The sequence below is a fragment of the Ovis canadensis genome, chromosome 2, assembly GCF_042477335.2.
Source record: "Ovis canadensis isolate MfBH-ARS-UI-01 breed Bighorn chromosome 2, ARS-UI_OviCan_v2, whole genome shotgun sequence".
Classification (NCBI taxonomy): Eukaryota; Metazoa; Chordata; class Mammalia; order Artiodactyla; family Bovidae; genus Ovis; species Ovis canadensis.
The window spans coordinates 73,797,219-73,819,098 of NC_091246.1; the positions used below are offsets into that span (position 1 = coordinate 73,797,219).

Genomic DNA, 21,880 nt, shown 5'->3' on the forward strand with positions numbered 1-21,880 from the left:
AACATAAAAAAAGATGTCCTTTTCATCATAGGGGACTGGAATGCAAAAGCCAAGAAATACCTGGAGTAACAGGCAAGTTTGGCCTAGGAGTACACAGTGAAGCAGGGCAAAGGCTAACAGAGTTTTGCCAGGAGAATGCACTGGTCATAGCAAACACCCTCTTCCAACAACACAAGAGAAGACTACACATGGACTTTACCAAATGGGTGATACTGAAATCCAATTGATTATATTCTTTCTAACTAAAGATGAAGAACCACTACACATTCAGCAAAAACAAGACCTGGAGCTGACTATGGCTCAGATCATGAGTTCCTTACTGTAAAATTCAGGCTTAAATTGAAGAAAGTAGGGAAAACCACTAGGCCATTCAGGTATGACCTAAGTCAAATCCCTTATAATTATACAGTAGAGGTGATGAACAGATTCAAGGGATTAGACCTGGTAGGCAGAGTACCTTATAGACAAGGTTCGTAACATTGTGCAGGAGGCAGTGACCAAAACCATCCCAAAGGAGAGGAAATGCAAGAAGGCAAAGTGGTTGTCTGAGGAGGCCTTACAGATAACCTGAGGAAGGAAGAGAAATGAAAGGCACGGGTGAAAGGGAAAGATACACCCAACTGAATGAAGAGTTCCAGAGAACAGCAAGGAGAGATAAGAAAGCCTTCTTAAGTGAACAGTGCAAAAACGTAGAGGATAACAATAGAATGGGACAGACTAGAGATCTCTTCAAGAAAACTGGAGCTATCATAGGACTATTTCATGCAAGGTTGGTCATGATAAAGGACAGAAACGGTAACGACCTAATGAAGCAGAAGAGTTAAGAAGACATGGCAAGAATACATAGAACAGCTATACAAAAAGATCATTATGGCCTGGATAACCACGATGGTGTGGCCATTCACCTAGAGCCAGACATCCTGGATTGTGAGGTCAAGTGGGCCTTAGGAAGCATCACTGCAAACAAAGCTAGTGGAGGTGACGGAATTCCAGCTGAGCTATTACAAATCCTAAAAGATGGTGCTGTTGAAGTGTCAGCAGATTTGGAAAACTCAGCAGTGGCCACAGGACTGGAAAAGGTCAGTTTCCTTCCAGTCCCAGTGAAAGGCAATGCCAAAGAATGCTCACGCTACTGTACAGTTGTGCTCATTTTACATGCTAGTAAGGCTATGCTCAAAATCCTTCAAACTAGGCTTCAGCAGTATGTGAACTGAGAACTCCCAGATGTACAAGCTGGGTTTAGAAAAGACAGACAAACAAATGATCAAATGCCAGCATTTGTTGGATCATGGAGAAAGCCAGGGAAATCCAGAAAAACAACTACTTTTGCTCCATTGACTACACTTAAGCCTTTGACTGTGGATTACAACAAACTCTGAAAAATTCTTAAAGAGATGGAAATACAAGACCCCTGTATCTGTCTCCTGAGAAATCTGTCTGTGGGTCAAAAGCAACATTTAGAACTGGACATGGAACAACTGATAGGTTCAAATTTGGAAAAGGAGTATGACAGGGCTGTATATTGTCACCTTGCTTATGCTTCTATGCAGAGTATGTTATGTGAAATGTCAGGCTGTATGTGTCACAAGCTGGAGTCAATATTGCTAGGAGAAATAGCAACAATCCCAGATATGCAGATAATTCCACTTTAATGGCAGAAAGTAAAGAGGAACTAAAGAGCCTTTTGATGGGGGTGAAAGAGCAGAGTGAAAAAGCTGGCTTAAAACTGAACATGCAAAAAACTAAGATCATGGCATCCAGTCCCATAACTTCACAGCAAATAGAAGGGCAAAAAGTGACAGATTTTATTTTCTTAGGTTCCAGAATCACCGCAGATGGTGACTCAGCCATGAAATTAAAAGTCACTCTTTGGAAGGGAAGCTATGACAAATTTATTAAAAAGCAGAGACATTATTTTTCTGGAAAGGCTTGTATAGTCGAAGCTATGGTTTTTCCAGTAGTCATGTATGGATGTGAGAGTTGGACCATAAAGAAGGCTGAGCGCCAAAGAATTGATGCTTTCAAATTGCTGGAGAAGAGCTCTTGAGAGTCCCTTGGACAACAAGGAGATCAGTCAATCATAAGGGAAAACAACCGTGATTAATCATTGGAATGACTCATGCTGAAGCTCCAATACTTTGGCCACCTAATGCAAGAAGAGGATTTATTGAAAAGACCCTGATGCTAGGAAAGATTGAAGGCAGTTGAAGAAGGGGATGGCAGAGGGTGAGATGGTTAGATAGCATCACAGACTCTATACAGAATCTAAGCAAACTCTGGGGCCTGGTGTGCTTTAATTCATGAGGTTGCAAAGAGTTGGATGTGACTTAGCAACAACAAATGTCTTTTTTGGCTAAAAGAATTTCAGTGTTTTTATTCAACTCTTTTTTTAGCTGGCTGCATACACCTTTTTTGTTGTTCAGTTTACTGTGATATAACAGCAGTGGCTTTTCAGACACATTGGGTCATTCCACAGTAAGAAAGACACTGTATGTTATGGCCCAACACAGCTACACATACAAAACTATGTAAGTAACTGTAGTAAAAATTTAATAAACTGAAACACATTTCCTATTTTAAGTAGAAATCTTGCATGTACTCTATTTTATAGTTTGTGAAACTAGTTTTTTCTGTTTATATATAGATAATAAATGTTTATTTACCTGTTTACAAAGTATAAAGCTGTAGATTTATATTATCCATTTATCTATGTAAACTATAGATAACCTCTGTACTTTTCAAATAAATGTTAGTCATAACTCACCAATATTCCATGACTACAGTTTGAAAAAGATACATTAAAATTATAGAAGTTACGGCAAATCCTTCCACAGTTAGGAGATGGTGCTCATGGGTGCTTCACTGCTTCTCACTTTTCAGAGAGGGTGCCTACATTCTTTCAGCACCAATGTACATATTTGTGTAGAGTTAGTTTATACTTATTACTCTGTGTTCTGACATTTTCTCTTTGGTTCATTCTTGTCTTAGCTCTTCTTCCAGCCTTTTAAACTGTGATCTTTACTTTCCAGTGAAAACTAGGAAGCTGGCAATTGTGAACGATCATATATTAACAAACATTGTGTTAATATATGATGTTACATTCTGTAGTAGTTTAGATTAGCAAAGTTATAAATTTCAATAATTTTAGAAGTATATTCTTTCTTATAATAATTTTTTTCATTGTGGCCTAAAACATATTTATTAATAGGCCCAAGTATCCTTTGCCTCTGAAAAAATTACAAAGTCAAAACTAAACAGACTATTTTTAGCAATCAGTATCTCAGTATACCATCCTGTCTAGAAATGATTTAGATATTCAATATATATCCATTATTTAGTTTACCTTGGTATAAATTATTGTCTTATTTAAATTTATTTAAAACATTTGTTTGTAATAATTATGTTTGCATTAGACATGAAATAATTAATGATCAACTTAAGGTATTTTTCTTGAGTTTTGAAGACATGCTTGTTTTTATTAAAGCAATAAACTTAAGCAAGCTTTATTATCAGAGATCATCCCAGATCATATAAACATGAAAAACATTTGGATTATCTTCTATGTGTATGAGACTAAAATTGGTTTGAGGCTTCCCAGGTGACAAATAGTGGTAAAGAACCCACCTTCCAGTGCAGGTTAGACGTAACAGACACGGGTTTGATCCCTGGGTTGGGAAGATCCCCTGAAGGAGGGCACGGCAGCCCACTCTAGTATTCTTGCCTGTCAGAGGAGCCTGAGACTGCTGTCCATGGAGTTGCACAGAGTCGGACATGACCGAAGTGACTTAGATGCATGCATATGCTTGGTTTACATAAATGCTTACTTTTCTCTTAAGTCAACTGCATAGAGCTCTTTACCAATTATTTTTAGCAATACTGTCTGGAGGTGCAAAAATAAATCTATAATGTACATACATAGATAAAATATGCAGACAGACAAGAGATCTTGGAGCTCTATTCCAGAACTTTGGCCATGAATCAAGTACAATACAAAACTCACTAATTTATACATAATTGTGTCTTTTGTGGAACAAGTTAAAGATACATACCTTTAAAGCTTTCTGTTAATGTTTATGAAGAATACTTTAAAGATTTGTGTTCGTCTTTGACAAGTAACCTTAAGAAGGCTGTGTTCTACAGTTTGGGCACGAGAACGCTTTTAGCAGTTTATATTTTTAAAAAAGCCTCTTTCTGTCTTTAGTCTCAGGTGAGCCTGGGCATTTTTTAAATACGCCTTCTGGAACGTTTACATTCAAAGATACAGTAAAGTTTACATCTTTAAGGGACAGAGAAAGAATGCAGGTTTTCTCTTGGCAGTTTTGGAGTACATTTGCCTATTACCAGAACTTTAGGGCAATTACTATTTATAGGGCATGATATGACCTCAGTCCAATTCGCTGTAGGGGAGAAAGCCTCTAATTTCATTCCTGTCGTGCCTTGAATATTGGCCTGTAGCTGAGTCATTACCTGATTATTTGCAGAAGGTCCTAGGACAGGTTCTGGCCATCTCTATGAGGGGGGTAGTGTTTAGTGCAGGGCCCCTACATCTAGATGATCTTCTGGTAGGTCAGGGATAGAGAGATGGGGGCAAGAGGTGTGTAAGAGGGAGGAGAAAGGGGATTTATGTCAGATTTGATTTTTAATTTTGTTCTGAGTTTAATTTCTGTTCTTTTATCTTGTTAAAGGAATACCTAAGGCTAATCATTATATTTCTTCATATCCACTTTTAACTTTGGTCTTCCCATATGTACCAATAATACAGTTGTTTAAGATGAGAAAATTAGAAGGTTTTCCACTTTGAAGGATCCACTGTCTGAGCATTGAGGAGTAGGATCTTCTTAATAGTGACTTAAACCATAAATAAGCATTTTTATGACTTAACTATGGATGCAAGAGGTGTTCTCAAAGAGAGTACAAAGAATCAGCTCTCACAGTATCCAAAAAGATATCACAAAGATAGTCTAAGAAGGGAAAGTCTTTTGTTGCATAGGTGGTAAGAATTGTATGCTGAAAACTGTGTTTCTGATTTTCCCAAGAATATAAGACACCTCTGATTACAGATCTGCTAATCTGTGACAGCAGGCAGGTGTTACTGGAATGGGGCTTTCCCAGCACTGATAAAACAACAAAGGTTGAGATGACAGAGTCCCCTATGGACTGGGACCCCTTGTGACCAATTACCCTGAGGGCTTACACTGCTGGACAGATTGCTGCTTGTGACTTCATGTCTCAGCACCCCAGTCTATTTGACTGGTCACTGAGTATACCCTGACAAGTGTACTTTTTAGATGGTAGTGATCAGAGAGAATAGTTTCACTGGACACAAAGCCAAGCTCTCAGGATATAGAACAAGGTGAAATGAAAATCCTCATACTCATCTGATGAGAACTGAACTCACTAGTCTGTGAAAGCTGGTTCAAACAGCATGCTTATAGGGCTTATGCCTGTGTTCTACCCTGTGGATTTTCCTCCTTAGTACAAATGATACAACAGAGCCAAAAAAAAAAAAAGGTGCCCATCTCTGGGAGGAAAAGGAACAATAGAAACCAGGAGTGCTCAAATTAAATTTACAATAGTTGCTATGCCAAAGAAACTTGTTACACAAATAGTTTCTTCTGTTAGTGTAAATTTAGAAAGAGAAAAAGGTCTGTCATCACTTTTGCTTTCACTGGACCCCTATAGACAAAGATCCAGAAGGCTGACAGTAAGAATCCTTCCCTGCTGCCATCTCTTGTCAGAGGTTCTAGGATTTCTCAGCAGCAGCAGTCCTGGAACAGGCAGTTTTCCAGCAAAGGAAGATCCTGCTGATTATACCAAAACTGTTGAGGAAGGTAAATTTCCCCTCTTTGTCACTTGGTTCTTTTGGCTGGCCTAATAATCAGATTGACTCAAGACAGATTCACAGAAGAAAAACAAATTTTATTTCATACATATGGAAGTCCCATAGATATAAGACCTAAGACGTGACCAGATCAGGCTGTTGATATACCCTTTTAAACAAAGAAATATTTGTGAAGTTTTGATACAACAAAGGGCTTTGGGCGTGGGGTAGCAAATTAATGAAGTAACTAAGTTTATATAGCTTTCTCAACCTTGAATTCCCTGTTTCTGGTGATAAGGATTCCTTCTAGCCTCCCAGAGTCACATATTTCTTGAGGGGTTTTTTTTTTTTTTTGTTCTCACTTAAAAACACGTGTCAGTATCTATTACCATTTACCAATAATTTATCAATTTTGGTGCTTACTGCTGTATTTAAGTACTTCCTGTCAGAATTCTCTTCTCATTAAAATGTATCTTTTAATAGTCCTTTTGTCAGAATATGTATGTAGTTTATCTTCATATAGCTTTGAAATGTCTGACAATACCTTTTTTCACTCTTGAAAAATAGTTTTCTTGATTGTTTTCCAGGCCTCTTAACTGTCTTTTCAGTTTTTTTGTCTTTATCATGCTGCTTTCTGGTTGAATGTCTTAGTATTACCTTCCAGTTTACTGCTCTTCATCTGTTTCTGAGTAATCGTTGTCTGACATGTTCTACTGAAATTATTTTCTTTTATAGCTGTTTGTTCTTTTCATGCCTGTTAATCTTGCCTTTGTTTCTTTGATCATGACTAATAATTACTGTAAAGTTTCTATCAGACCATATCATTCCTTTCTTTGGTCTCAGGCACTGGTATTTATAGAATTCCCTGTTACTGTAACTTGCAACCAGGGTGAGAACCATTGTTTTAAATTATTTCAAGATGATGTACAGTGATTGTATCATTATTTTAAAGATGAAGGGAGTCAAAGAAGAAATCAAGGTGAACAATGTGATAAGACCAGATAAGGGAGAGGAATTGGGGCTAGTAATTCTTACAGTAGATTATAAATTAAATATTTAAGCATCTATATTCCATGAAAAGTTTATGAAGGTATGTTTCCTAAGTTCTTACAAGGTTTTTTTTTTTTTTTTTTTTTTTTTGCAGATTAATTCAAACTGGGTTTGTATAATTAAGGTTGATCAGATATTTTAGATCTACAATGGTGGTAGTACTGAATACCTTAAAAATATCCTATTTGGGATTTTTATAATTTATTTATTTGGGGTTTTGTTAGGTCTTCATTGCTGCCTATGGGCTTTCTCTATGGAGAGTGGGGGCTGCTCTCTAGTTGCAGATGTGGGCTTCTCACTGTGAAGCAGAGGCTCTAGGCACATGGGCTTCAGTACTTGAAGCCCTCTAGCTCAGTAGTTGTAGCCTGTGGGCTCTTGAGCAGGGGCTTGGTATTTGTGATGCTTGGTTGCCCTGTGGCATTTTTCCAGGTCAGGGATCAAACTGCATTCCCAGGTGGATTCTTAACCCCTGTACCACCAGGGAAGCCCAGCAGCTAAACTTTTTCTTTTTTGCTTTTCACCTTTAAGAGTAGCCGTGTCACTGTGGTTTTCTTATTTCCTAATTACTCTCATAATTTTTTTTCCCATAGATGTTTCATTTATATTGGTTTAAAAAGTCAGATCACACAGAAGCGTTAATAACAATCCAGTTACAATGAAAAACTCTGTGCTTCCAACTTTAATCCTTTTCTCCAGAGGGAGACGGTTTTAACTCTGTTAACTTCTGGTAGTTAAGTCTCTGTTTTACCTGTACCACCATGTTCCTCCTCTTTTCTTCAGATTACAGCTTTCACTATTTTATTTCTTATATTGGCTATCATTGTAACCTACAGTAATATTGTGACTTTATTTCTTGTTCAGCAACCATTGGCATTATTTATTGATTTCTCAATTTCTAAGGTTAGTGCTTCTTTCCCAAGCTTTAGTGTAGCTTCCCTCCATGTTTTCACCTCTCAGCCATTTATGTTCTGTTCAGTAACCATAGTTAACACAACAATATTTATATTATACTGAGGATTGTTTATTATAGAGCCTAGAAGTATGCTATAATTTCATCTCCTTTCTTATAACGTTTTCTCCCACTAGAATCGCCTTTTTTTCTTTTCACTGTTTTCCTTTATCATGTCCACTCTGGGTGTTTTGTTTTGTTTTGAACTAATCATAGCAAGCAGTCTAACACTTTTTTCTGAAATCTTCCTTCTAGAGCTCCTCTGTTCCTATCTGCTCTGAGTGTGCCTCAGGCCTGCTGTTCAACTTTCATCATAACTTAACTTTATTACTTTCCAGGATTAGATCTATTTTCTGGACCTGATATCATCCTCTTTTTGGATTTACTCTTTGTATGGTTTATTACATCTTAAGAAAATAACTTCTTCAATGCTGCTTTTGAGGTAAACTTTGAGTTTTTGAATGTTTGGGAACGCCTGTATTCTTCTAGGTAATAGTCCTAAGTTGAAAACCATGCTTGAGATTAGAGAACTCAAAATAATGAAACCAAATGAAAAGAAAAAGCCATCGTTAACGCTTCAGATTCTTTCCCTGTAGGTGGTCTTTACTTCTTAATTACTAAATTCAGCTGATTTTTTCCCTTCTGTTTCTTATTTAACTTCTTCATGATGATTGATAATTCTTCTCATAGATAATTCTTCTCTTCTGTTTTTTTTTTCCCTAAAGGGAACCATATTTTTATTAAAATATACACATAGAAAAATGCACTAATCAATTTTTATACAGTTATTTCTAGTTTTCTTCTATTTCTGGCCATTTATTTTCAAGATCTTTGCTACATTCTTCTTTATGCCCTCCATCTGTGACTTTTCTGGATAATGTTAAATGTTGTGACCTCAAGGATTTGATCTATCATCTTCTCTTCCTGCCTCATACCTTATATCTGGATGTCATATGCATCTATGGCTATAGCTACCTTTATGTGTACTGACTGTGAAATCTGTCACAAAAGCACGCTATGTTTTCCTTAGCCTGCATAAATCTAGCTGCCTTTGGGATATCTCAGTCTGTATGTATCATAGGTAACTCAGTTCATTTTATGCTAAATTGAATTAATCATTCCTCCCAAACTATCCTTGTGTTCCATATATTCTATTCTGTGAATTATAATACTGGATACCCAGTTTCTCAAACCCCAAATTAAGAAATCATTCTTAACTACTCATATATCAAGCCAGTTACTACAAATATTCCTTTTAATTGCCTTATAGGTGCTTCTGACTGTAAATATCTAAAATTCATTTCTTCTTTCTTACTCTTTTTATCTATTTTGGCACTTTGTATATACCTAGTCACTCAATCAGCTCAGATTGAGGATGGATTCCTCCCTTTCACTTATGTACGTTTGGTGATTGAGCCAAGTTTATGCATAGACCAGTCATTTCACTGTATATATTCTGTTAAATGTTTTGAAACAGTATATGTATTGTTTCATATCTTAGAACTTTTTAGAACAATAATTACTGAGAATTAAATCCAAATTCTTATTCACTGATCATTTCTGTTGAAAACATTATGTTCCTATTACCATTTCTGACATTCCTGACAAATTCAGGCTGCACTGTCTCTGTTCTTGTGCAGTTTATGTTATGTAATTGTCTTGGCTGTCCCCACACTTGGATTAGACATAATTGATCAAATGTGAAGTGAAAAGTATGTTTGGATAGCCAAATATATGGTAGAAATGGACAAACTAGTAGAAATATGAAGAGAGAAAGACAACAGAAGTTTACTTGTTTTGATGCTACACAGGTATCTGGGGTAATTGTTTTAACATTTCTATTTTTCCTAAAAATACCTATATTTTAAAAATGTTTCATTGGTGCATAATTCAAATACCATATGATTCACTCCTAGCCATACAGTTTCATTTTAAATCAAAAAGGCAAAATGACAATCTGTATGAGCATGAATAATGAGAAGTTGTATTTAGATATTATTCCCAGCACCTTTAATAATAATTTTTGTGCTTTTCTCAAACTATTCTCAATGAACTTTTTAGGTTTAGTAGTTGAGGGTGAGGGATTATGGAGAAAATAACCGTTTGTCTTCTAGAATGGTGTTATGGACAAAGTACACAAGGGAACAGAAGGAAAGGATTTTCTGTGTTACAGATTTTCTGATCATAACTTTTTGCTTATGAGTTTCTGTGATTTTGAGCTAAGAAACTACATGAGATCCAACTGGCTTTCTATGCTTTGCCTCAGCAATTGCTTTTGCTTCTGTTAAAGAAAAAGAAATTCTTTTGCTTCTTTTGAAACTGCTAAAATCAGACCTCAGATTTGAAGCTGGTGAGAGAATGCCTTTTTGAACATATTTCTTTTAAAAAATAAGCATACTTTTTTGTGAAATCCTTTTGACTTAATCCTGTACAATCTTGAAGATAACATATCTTCTTGACTTGGTTTGAATGCAAATAGCATTTATCGTAAATGCAAGATAGGAGAGCCCTGGAAGGGCAGAAATTCAAAGAAAAGATTAACTTATTTACTAAAATGTTTTAGGTTGTACAAGAGTTGAAATCTGGAGAAGGACATCAGTTTCGATTTGACTTGGCTTCAGATAACTGGAATATACAAATAATCTCCTTTGTGATCCCATGGACTATAGCCTGCCAGGCTTCTCTGTCCATGGAATTTCCCAGGCAATAATACTAGAGTGGGTTGCCATTTCCTACTCTAGGGGATCTTCCTGACACAGGGATTGAACCTGCATTTCCTGCTTTGGCAGGAGGATTCTTTACCACTGAACCACCAGGGAAGCCTTGCAAATAATATTGGATTTATTGTTTCTCTCTGTTGGACTTAGTGACTCCCTGGTTGTCAAGAAACTAGTTACCTGCTAACTTTCTGTTCTTCCAACCTTTGCATTGATTTCCATCCTCATGGTTACCTTGTGGTTGCAAGAGAGTCATTGTATAGCTTTAGCTACTGTGTCTTCATTCCGGGTAGCCTGAAGGAGGAAGTAGCAAGGAAAAAAGGGTGCACTTTATAGCTAAATTACCAAGAAGTGGACTTGTTGGATCATGGTATGAGTATATGTATAACTTTGTAAGGAAGTGCTGAACATTTTTGCAAAGTGTTTGTTCAATTTAACATTCCCACCAGCAATGAGAGTTCTAATTTCTCTACAACTTTTTAAACATTTGGTATTAAATTTTCCTTTTTAATGGGTGTGTGAGCATATCTTATGGTTTTAATTTATATTTCCCTAATTATTAGTGATTTCAGTAGTTATTCATAAGTGCTTTTGGACAATTTTGTATCTCCTTTTGTTGTTGTTCAGTCGCTGAGTCATGTCCGACTCCTTGAGACCCCATTCACTGCAGCATGCCAGGCTTCCCTGTCCTTCACTATCTCCTGGAGTTTGCTCAAACTCATGTCCATTGAGTTGGTGATGCCATCCAACCATCTCATTCTCTGTCATCCCCTTTTTCTCCTGCCCTTAGACGTTCCCGGCATCAGGGTCTTTTCCAGTGATTTGACTCTTCACATCACATGGCCAAAGTACTGGGGCTTCAGCATCAGTTCTTCCAAAGCATATTCAGGGTTAATTTCCTTTAGGATTGACTGGTTTGATCTCCTTGCAGTCCAAGGGACGCTCAAGAATCTTCTCCAGCAACATAGTTCGATAACATCAATTCTTCGACAGTCAGCCTTCTTTATAGTCCAACTCTCCCATGCATACATGATGACTGGAAAAACCGTAGCTTTGACACTACAGACCTTTCCTGGCAAAGTGATGTTTCTGCTTTTTAATACACTGTCTAGGTTTGTCATAGCTTTTCTTCCAAGGAGCAAGTGTCTTTTAATTTCATGACTGCAGTCACTGTCTGCAGTGATTTTTTTTTAAGTGTGTTTAAATGTTGTTCCCCTCTTATTTTATTATCGAAAGATGTTTCTATTGTCATGAAGATGGTCTCCATTTCTCTGAAATGTTTGTTCCAGAAAAAGTTTATTCCTTATGCATATTGGTCAATTATCCATCTCAAATTAGTAGTTATGTACGGTATAAACTTGAGGTCAAAGTTCTTTTCTTTTCTTTTTTTTTTCACCTCCCATATGAATAACCAATTGACTGAGAAACATTTTTTGAAAAAATAATCATTTCTTCTCCACTGAAATGTAGTGAGGCATTTTTTCTGATTAGGTGACCATATGTGAGGTTTTTTTTTTTGGTATTCTGTTTCATATGCCTATTTATTTGTAGTTATTCCAATACCAACCTGAATTAATTACTCTGACTTTATAATAAATCTTGGTGTCTGGTAGTATAAATTCTCCATTTTGCTCTTCAAGATTATCTTGGCTATTGTAAGTCCTTTTTGTTTTTCATATAGATTTTAGCTTGTAAATTTCCATAGAGTAAGCTGCTAAAATTTCAGTTGGGATTGTGTTGGATCTATAGGTCAATTTGGAGAAGAATCAATATCTGGACAACATTGACTTTCCTATCATTGTCTATCACCATGTTTTGTTCTTGGCTTTTATTTTTTGTATTTGTCATAAAATATAACTGACTAACAATATTAGTTCCAGGTATACAGCATAGTGAGTCAGTACTTTTACAGATTGTACTCCATGGAAAGTTGTTGCAAGATAATGGTTATAATTCCCTGTGCTATACAGTATATCCATGTTATTTCATACAGGGTAGTGTGTATGTCTTAGGAACTAAAGAGCCTCTTGATGAGGGTGAAAGAGGAGAGTGAAAAAGCTGGCTTAAAACTCAGCATTCAAAAAATGAAGGTCATGGCATCTAGTCCCATCACTTCATGGCAAATAGAAGAAGAAAAACTAGAAACAGTGCTGCTATAAATGTAGGGGTGCTTGTAGCTTTTCAAATTAGTGTTGTTGGTTTTTCTGAATATGTACCCAGGAGTGGAATTGCTGGATCATATGGTTATTCTATTTTTAGTTTTTTGAGGAAACTCCACACTTTTTTCCATAGAGACTGCACCAGTGTATATGCCCACCACTATTGTAGTAGAGTTCTTTTTTCCTCCCATCTTCTCCAGCATGTATTATTAGTAGACTTCTTGATGATGGCGATTCTGAAAGGTGTGAGATGATGCTTAATTGTTTTGATATGTATTTCTCTAATAATTAGTGATGTTGAGTATCTTTTCATGTTTCTGTTAGCAATCTGTATGTCTTCTTTAGAATAATATCTATTCAAATTTTCTGGCCTTTTGTTTTTTTCTTCTAGCAATGTTTTCATTTCAGAGTTCCTACAGATATTTCAATAAATTTGTCCTTACATATTTGACTTTTTGATTCCTGTTATAAATTATATCAGGGCTTCCCTGGTGGCTCAGAGGTTAAACTGTCTGCCTGCAATGCAGGAGGCCTGGGTTCGATTTCTGGGTCGGGAAGATCCCCTGGAGAAGGAAATGGCAACCCAGTCCAGTATTCTTGTCTGGAGAATCCCATGGATGGAGGAGCCTGGTGGGCTATAGTCCACGGGGTTGCAAAGAGTCGGACATGACTGAGCAACTTCACTATCAGTTTAAAATGTTCATTTTTTAATTGGTTCTGGCATATGGGAATTGCAATAGACTTTTATATATTGGCTTTGTATCTTGTGATCTTATAAGCTCACTTTAGTAAGTTTTCTATGTACCCAGTCATATCATGTGTGAATAATGATAGTTTTACCTTTTCCATTATACCTTTTATTTCTTTTTTTTTTGCCACATTGCACTGTTCAGGACTCTACTACAATATTGATTAGAAGACATGATTTTAGACAGGCATATTAAGTTTTTTAATTCAGGGAAAACAAGTTTGATATTTTGCCATTAAGTTATTAATTTTAGGTCTTTTGTAATTACTCTTAATTACACACGTTTGCTTTTAAACCTAGTTTGCTGAGTTTTTATCACGAACTATTATAGAAGTTTAATTCAGTTTTGGCATTTAGTGAAATGATCATATATTACTTTTCTCATTTATTCTAATAATTAGTAAATTTTATTGATTGAATTTTGATTATTCAGTTAACCTTGCATTTCTGGTATAAGTAACTCAGTCAAGATTTTTTTTTGGCTGAACCACATGGGTTGTGATCTTAGTTCCCTGACCAGGGATCAAACCTGGACCGCAGCACTGACAGCAAATGCCAAGTCCTAACCACTGGACCACCAGGGAATTCCCAAACTCAGTCAGGATTTATTATTCTTTTAAAAATTACTGGATTCGGTTTGCCAGTTTTTTTTTTTTTTCCTTCAGTATGTATCTTATATCCTTATGAGAGTTACTATTGTGGAAAGATTACAAATTGCTGAAGTTTCATGTGATGGTTAACAGTAATAATGCATTTTCAGTTAAGGTATGTACAGTGGATTTTTTAAAAGATATAATGCTATTGTACACCTGATAGAGTACAGTATAGTGTAAATGTAACTTTTATATGTACTGGGAAACTAAAAAATTGGTGTGACTTATTTTATTGCACTGATCTGGAACAAAACCTTCAGTATCTCTGAGAAATGCTTGTGCATGGTACTTATTCAATTAGTGGATTTGATAGAGTCGATGCTATCAGTGAGGACTGCTTTATATATGAAGGATAACTTATCAGTGTCACTTTGATTTGTAACTTTGGTTTCTCTTACAGGCAAATGTTCTGAAAACGACTCTGCATGGGAATGGCTTGCCTTACAATGACAGAAATGGAAGGAACATCCACATCCCCTGTGCATCAGAATGGTGATATTTCTGGAAATGCTAACTCTGTGAAGCAAATAGATCCAGTCCTACAGGTCTATCTTTATCATTCCCTTGGGAAAGCTGAGGAGGATTATCTGAAGTTTCCAACTGGAGAGTATGTTGCTGAAGAGATTTGTATTGCTGCTTCTAAAGCTTGTGGTAAGTATTAAAAAACAGTGTTTTTCTTCTTATTAATATATGCTTGGTTTATTATACTCTAACACAATGTGCCTGCTTAATATATTTTTTATGCTTCCATGACTGACAAGTGTTTTCATATGTATATAAAATGAGAAAATTACTAAAGTAGAATATAAGGTAAATTCCATGTTGAGCTAGTGGTATAGAATGAATGTGTTCCCCCCAAATTTGTGTTGTGACCTACTTCTCCAGTGTGATGACTTTGGAAGTGGGGTTTCCCAGAGATGAATCAGTCATGAGAGTGGACCCCTCATCAGTGGGACTAGTACCTTTTTAAAAGAGATTTCTGAGAGTTCCTTTGCCCCTCCTGCCATTTGTGGACATAGCGAGAAGATAAATAAGAAAATGAATCATCTATGAACCAGGAATAGGGTCCTCATTAGACACCACATCTGCTAGCACCTTGATTTTGTACTCCCCAACCTCCAGAAATGTGAGAAATATGTTTCTGTTTTTTATAAGCCACTTCATATATGGTAATTTTCTTATAGCATCCTGAATGAGCTAAAACAGCAATTGGTACTGAGAAGTGGAAGGGCTATAACAAATTTCTAAAAATGTAAAAGTGGCTTTGGGACTGGGTAATGGAAGAGTTTTGAGGTGCATGCTAAAAAAAGTCTACGTTGTTGGGAACAAATTTTTAAAGGAGATTCTGGTGAGGACTTGGAAAGAAAGAAGCAGAGTTGTAAGAAAACAATTTTCTTAGAGGACACTTGTGCAGTCCTGTGCAGAATATTGGTAGAATTGTGTTCCATAAAGACCATTCTGATAAGATCTCAGATGGAAATAAGGACTATGTTATTGGAAACTGAAAGAAAAGTGATCCTTGTTATAAAGTGTCAAAGAACTTGCCGGAGTTATGTTCATGTTTCAGTGCTTTATAGAATGTGGAACTTACGAGCAATAAAGTTGGGTATTTACTTCAAGTCATTTCTAAGCGAAGGGTTGAAGGTGTGGCTTGAGTCCTCATGACTGCTTATAGTTGTGAAAAATTAATGCTGTTGCTGAGCTCCTTGGCTGCCCTGGTTATGGTTCTGGCAGCCCCTAGTGCGGCAGTTATCCCTCAGCGGGGTGCAGGCAGCAAACTTTGGTGGAATAAGTATCTCTACTAGTGGAGAATGCAAAGGCCTTGGAGGCATGTCTGACTCCACCTATATTTCAAAAAAGGGAAGCATGGGGCAGGGCTGCCAGGAGTCTTTGGTGCCCAGCAAAGCTGGAGGGGCAGGAATGTTGCCCTGGTGTGCCCTGCAGGTGGGATCTCTGCTTCAGTGGGTCTGGAAGGCAGAGTATCAAGTTAGAGGATTATTCATCAGCCTTAAGGTCTAATGGAATTTGCCTTACTAGGTTTTAGATTTATTTGAGACTTGTCACTCATTTCTTCTTTTCTTTTGGAATGGAAATATTTGTCCTATGCCTGTTGGAACATCTATCCTATGTCTTTTCCACCATTATATTTTAGAAACACATAATTTGTTTGATTTCATAAGTTCACAGCTGGAGAACCTCTGGATGAATTGTACCTTGTTGTTCAGTTGCTAAGTATGTCTGACTCTTTGCAACCCCATGGACTGCAGCATGCCAGGCTTCCCTATTCTTCATCATCTTCTGGAGCATGCTCAAACTCATGTCCTTTGAGTCTGTGATGCCATCCAGCCTCTGTTGTTCCCTTCTCCTTCTGCCTTCAGTCTTTCCCAGCATCAGGGTCTTTTCTAATGAGTTGGCTCTTCTCATCAGATGGCCAAAGTATTGGAGCTTCAGCATCAGTCCTTCCAGTGAATATTCAGGATTGATTTCCTTTGGGATTGATTGGTTTGATCTCTTTGCTGTCCAAGGGACACTCACGAGTCTTCTCCAGAACCACAATTTGAAAACATCAGTTCTTTGGCACTCAGCCTTCTTTATAGTCCAACTCTCACATCTGTACACAACTGCTGGAAGAACCATAGCTTTTACTATACAGAGCTTTGTTGGCAAAGGGACATCTCTGCTTTTTAATATGATGTCTAGGTTTGTTGTAGCTTAAGATGCCTTGGTGGAGATTCTTATTCCACCAGAGTTTGTGTCTCTTTTTTCTAAAGAGCAAGCATCTTTTAATTTCATGGCTTTGCAGTGATTTTGGAGCCCAAGAAAATAAAATCTATCACTGCTTTCACTTTTTCCCTTCTATTTGCCATGAGGCGATGGAACTGGATGCCATGATCTTTGTTTTTTGAATGTTGAGTTCTAAGACCGCTTTTTTTCACTCTCTTTCACTCTCATCAAGAGGCTGTTCAGCTCCTCCTCACTCTGCCATTAGAGAAGTGTTATCTGCATACTGAGGTTGTTAGTATTACTTCCTGGCAGTCTTGATTCCAGCTTGTGATTCATCCAGTCTGGCATATCACATGATGTATTCAGCATAAAAGGTAAAGAAGCAGGGTAACAGTATACAGCCCTGTTGTACTCCTTTTCGGATTTTGAAGCAGTCTGTTGTTTCATGTCTCGTTATTACTGTTGCTTCTTGACCTGCATACGGATTTCTTGGGAGGCAAGTAAGGTGGTCTGGTATGCCCATCTCTCTAAGAATTGTCCACAGTTTGTTGTGATCCGTAATCAAAGGTGTTAGCATAGTCAGTGAAGCAGAAGTAGATATTTTTCTGGAATTTCCTTTCTTTTTCCATGATCCAACATATACTGGCAATTTGATCTTTGGCTCTTCTGCCTTTTCTAAACCCAGCTTGTGCATCTGGGTGTTCTCAGTTCACATACTGCTGAAGCCTTGCTTTAGTCTCATCCACATCTGATTTGCTGCTGCTGCTGCTGCTGCTAAGTTGCTTCAGTCGTGTCCAACCCTGTGCGACCCCATAGACGGCAGCCTACCAGGCTCCCCTGTCCCTGGGATTCTCCAGGCAAGAACACTGGAGTGGGTTGCCATTTCCTTCTCCAATGCATGAAAGTGAAAAGTGAAAGTGAAGTCGCTCAGTTGTGTCCGACTCTTAGCGACCCCATGGACTGCAGCCTACCAGGCTCCTCTGTCCATGGGATTTTCCAGGCAAGAATACTGGAGTGGGTTGCCATTGCCTTCTCCACATCTGATTTAGATGATATTTAAATGAGACTTTGAACTCAGACTTTGAATTGATGTTGGAATGAGTTAAGACTCCTGGGGCTATTGTGATGGAATGAATGTATTTTGAATGTGAAAGGATATTATTTTTGGAGGGCCAGGAATAGAATGCTATAGGTTGAGGGAGAAAGACACAAACATTCAAATTCATATGTTGAAACATATTCTCCCAATGTGATTGTATCTGCCGGTGTTACCAGGTCATAAGGTTAAATATCACCTTACCCCAGTTGCTTTTCTACCCTTATGTGGCTTAGTTAATAGATAACTAAGTTATCTGGGTCTCTTAGAATTATAGATATTTGTGTCTGTTTTTTCAGGATGTAGTCAGTTATTTTATGGTGTGAAATATGTGTTCCTAAAAGACACTGTGTTCTGCAGAATTGTGCAGTAAAAACCACAGGGCTTATAGGAAAAATAAGGTTAGGGGTATGACAGTCTAAACTTGGTGATATTAAAAAAAAAAACAACTTAGTGAAAAACAGCACATGCTAAGTGGTAAAAAAATATATATATAAGTAGTGCAATATATTTGGCACTTTACCTTAAATAAGTCAGGAAGCTTGCATGTGGAAGTGGATGTTGAAAAGGTTGCATCCTGTGAGTTAGTGTGAAGTTATAGAAGGAGGTTATCTGAAATCACATGAGAAGTTGTAACACCACATGTTGATGGGTATGATTTATAACACATATGGTAAACTGAAATAGCTGGTAGGTGTTTGATCCATGTATGGCCTCAGTGTGGATTCCAGGCTGAAGGAGTAACCCCCCAAAAAACATGAGAGCTGCTGGAAATGAAATACCCGCTGCTGCCTCTTTTTGGATCTAACACACTATCACTCCTGCTCAGTTTCCATTGGCCAGACTGAGTCATATGGCCAAGCCAGTGTTGGCTCAGATGAGGTGGTCCTCTCAGGGAGTGGGAGGAAAAGATGGAGTATTTATGAGCAATAATGTAGTCTGCTACACTTCTCCCTCTTGGCCACAGATAATTTTCTTTTTTCAGTATTTAAAATAAATTTTTCCTTCCTCAGTGAGGATACCCAAAGCTGTCATTGAATCAGGTTTAAAATCCAGGTTCTCCCTATATTCTCTCAATTATGTCTAGATGGCCTTCTTGATTCAGAAATCTGTGAAATGAGAAGACAGTTATTCTGATATCATATCTACAGCCTTGACAAGTTTTATGTTAAAGATATGAGATAATTAGTTCTAGTGTAGAAACAGCAAGGTTTAGACAAAAGAGGCCATAGAGTTATCTTTTGGAATCCTCTCACCTGTCTGAGCCCTTTATCAGTTAGACTTTCGTGACTACCTACTCACATATCTATTATCTTCAAATTCCTTTCCGTTCCCATCCCCAAATGCCCTTTATTGAATGACCTTTTGTTAGGTGTAGCTCTGATGATAAAATAATTTATATTAAGTTATAAATAAGTTTTAATATTGAGATATTTGTATTTAATGAAGAATCTTGATCTGTTATAACTTCTAATTGTAAAAAAAAAATGCTTAAAGGAAATGTATTTTCTAAAGTGGGGCTTCCCTGGTGGCTCAGAGGTTAAAGTGCCTGCCTCCAATGCGGGAGGCCCGGGTTCGATCCCTGGGTCGGGAAGTCCCCTGGAGAAGGAAATGGTAACCCACTCCAGTATTCTTTTAAAGTGACTTTTATTCTTTTCTCAGTTGAAATGAGAATATGAAGTTAATGTTACAGTTGTATCCCATTCACCTCTTACAGCTGGCTGAAATTTATTCTCATTGTTTACATAAAACACATAATTGTTTTATATGTGTTACTCAGTTCTTGCAATAGCACTAGGGTGTATGTGTGTATTGATAAGCATCTGATAGCTTTAAAATTTTTTTAAATTTTATATTGGAATATAGGTGATTAACAGTGTTGTGTTAGTGTCAGGTATATAGCAAAGTGATTCAGTTTGACATTTATATGTATCTATTCTTTTTCAAATTATTTTTCCATTTAGGTTATTAAGCAGAGTCTTGAGTCTGAGTCTTAAGCAGAGTTTCCTGCAGTATACAGTAGGTCCTTGTTGGTTATCTATGTACATGTAAATCCCAAACTCCGATTCTATCCCTCTCCCCAACCCTTTCCTTTGGTAACTCTAAGTTCTCTGAGTCTGAGTCTCTTTCTGTTTTATAAATAAGTTCATTTGCATTATTTCTTTAAATTTCACATATAAACAATATCATATGATAATTGTCCTTCTGTGGCTTACTTAGTATGGTAATTTCTGGTTCTATCCATATTGTTGCAAATGGCATTGTTTCATTCTTTTTAGTGGCTGAGTAATATTCTGGTGTATATATGTACAGCATCTTTTTTATCCATTCCTGTGTTGATGGCCCTTTAGATTGCTTCCATGTCTTGGCTATTGTAAACAGTGCTGCAGTGAACATTGAAGTGCATGTATCCTTTGAAACTATCCAGTTTTTCTCTGGATAGCTATATGCTCAGGAATGGTATTGCTGGATTACATGGTAGCCCTACTTTAATTTTTCAAGGACCCTCCATATGGTTCTCCATAATGGCTGTACCAATTTACAGTCCCATCAACAGTGTAAGAGGGTTCTCTTTTCTCCACGCTCTTTTCATCATTTATTGCGTGTAGATTTTTTGATGATGGCCATTCTGACTGGTGTGAGGGGATCTCTCGCTCATATTTTTGATTTGTATTTCTCTAGTAACTGGGAAAGATTGAGGGCAGGAGGAGAAGGGGATGACAGAGGATGGGATGGTTGGATGGCATCACCGACTCAATGGACATAAGTTTGGGTGTACTGCGGGAGTCGGTGATGGACAGGGAAGCCTGGAGTGCTGCGGTTCATGGGATCGCAGAGTAGGACACGACTGAGCGACTGAACTGAACTGAATAAATTAGTGATGTTGAGTATTTTCTCATGTGCCTGCTTTGGAGAAATGTCTATTTAGGTTTCTGCCCATTTTTTTATTGTATCTTTTTTGTCGCTGTTGTTATGCATGAGGTATTTGTAGATTTTTGGAGACCAATCCCTGTCCTTCAGATAGTTTGTAAATATTTTCTTCCATTCTATGGGTTGTCTTTTCATTTTGTTTATGGTTTCCTTTGCTGTGCAAAAGCTTTTGAGTTTAATTAGGTCCCATTTGCTTATTTTCATTTTTATAAGCTTAGGAGCTGTGTTGAAAAAGCTATTGCTGTGTTTCATGTCAGAGAGTGTTTTGCCTATGTTTTTTTCTTAGAGTTTTATAATATCTGGTCTTACATTTAGGTCTTTAGTTCATTTTATTTTTGTGTATGGTATTAAGGAATGTTCTATTTCATTTTGTTATATACAGCTGTCCAGTTTTCCCAGCACTATGTATTGAAGAGACTGTCTTTTCTTCATTGTATAATCTTGCCTCCATTGTCATAGATTAATTGATTATAGATGCATCGGTTTATTTCTGGGCTTTCTATTCTGTTCCATTGATTTATCTTTCTGTTTTTGTGCCAGTGCCATACTGTTTTGATGATTGTAGCTTTATTCAGTAATCTGAGGTCAGGGAGTCTGATTCCTTCAACTCTATTTTTCTTTCACAGATTGCTTTGACTCTTTGGGGTCTTCAGTGTCTCCATACAGATTTTAAGATTTTTTATTCTAGTTCTTAAAAAATGCCATTGGTAATTTGATAGGGAATTGCATTGAGTCTGTGTTTTGCCTTGGGTAGTATAGTCATTTTGACATTATTAATTGTTGCAATCCAAGAACATGGTATATCTTTCCAGTTGTGTCGTTTTCAGTTGTTTTCATCAGCTTCTTAGTTTTTGGCATATAGGTCTTTGTCTCTTTAGATAGGTTTATTCTTAGGTATATATTCTTTTTGATGTGATGATTGTTTCTTGAATTTCTCTTTCTGATCTTTCATTTCTAGTGTATACAAACAGAATAGATTTCTGTGTATTAATTTTATATCCTGCAACTTTACCTAACTCTTTAATAAGCTCT

At 37.0% G+C, this 21,880-nt stretch overlaps 2 protein-coding genes across 3 annotated transcripts in view; one reads left to right on the forward strand and one right to left on the reverse strand.

Moving 5' to 3' along the window:
* The window catches only part of AK3 (adenylate kinase 3), a 467,912-nt gene that overhangs the window by 312,385 nt on the left and 133,647 nt on the right, over nt 1-21,880 (reverse strand). The gene's annotated exons all lie outside the window — the stretch shown is intronic.
* JAK2 (Janus kinase 2) overlaps nt 1-21,880 on the forward strand; it is a 117,172-nt gene that overhangs the window by 15,987 nt on the left and 79,305 nt on the right. For both annotated transcript variants that reach the window (XM_069576481.1, XM_069576482.1), the window contains exon 3: nt 14,498-14,748. In XM_069576481.1, coding sequence (XP_069432582.1) covers nt 14,523-14,748 — 226 coding nt within the window. In that variant the 5' untranslated portion in view covers nt 14,498-14,522. The remainder of the gene's footprint in view (nt 1-14,497; nt 14,749-21,880) is intronic.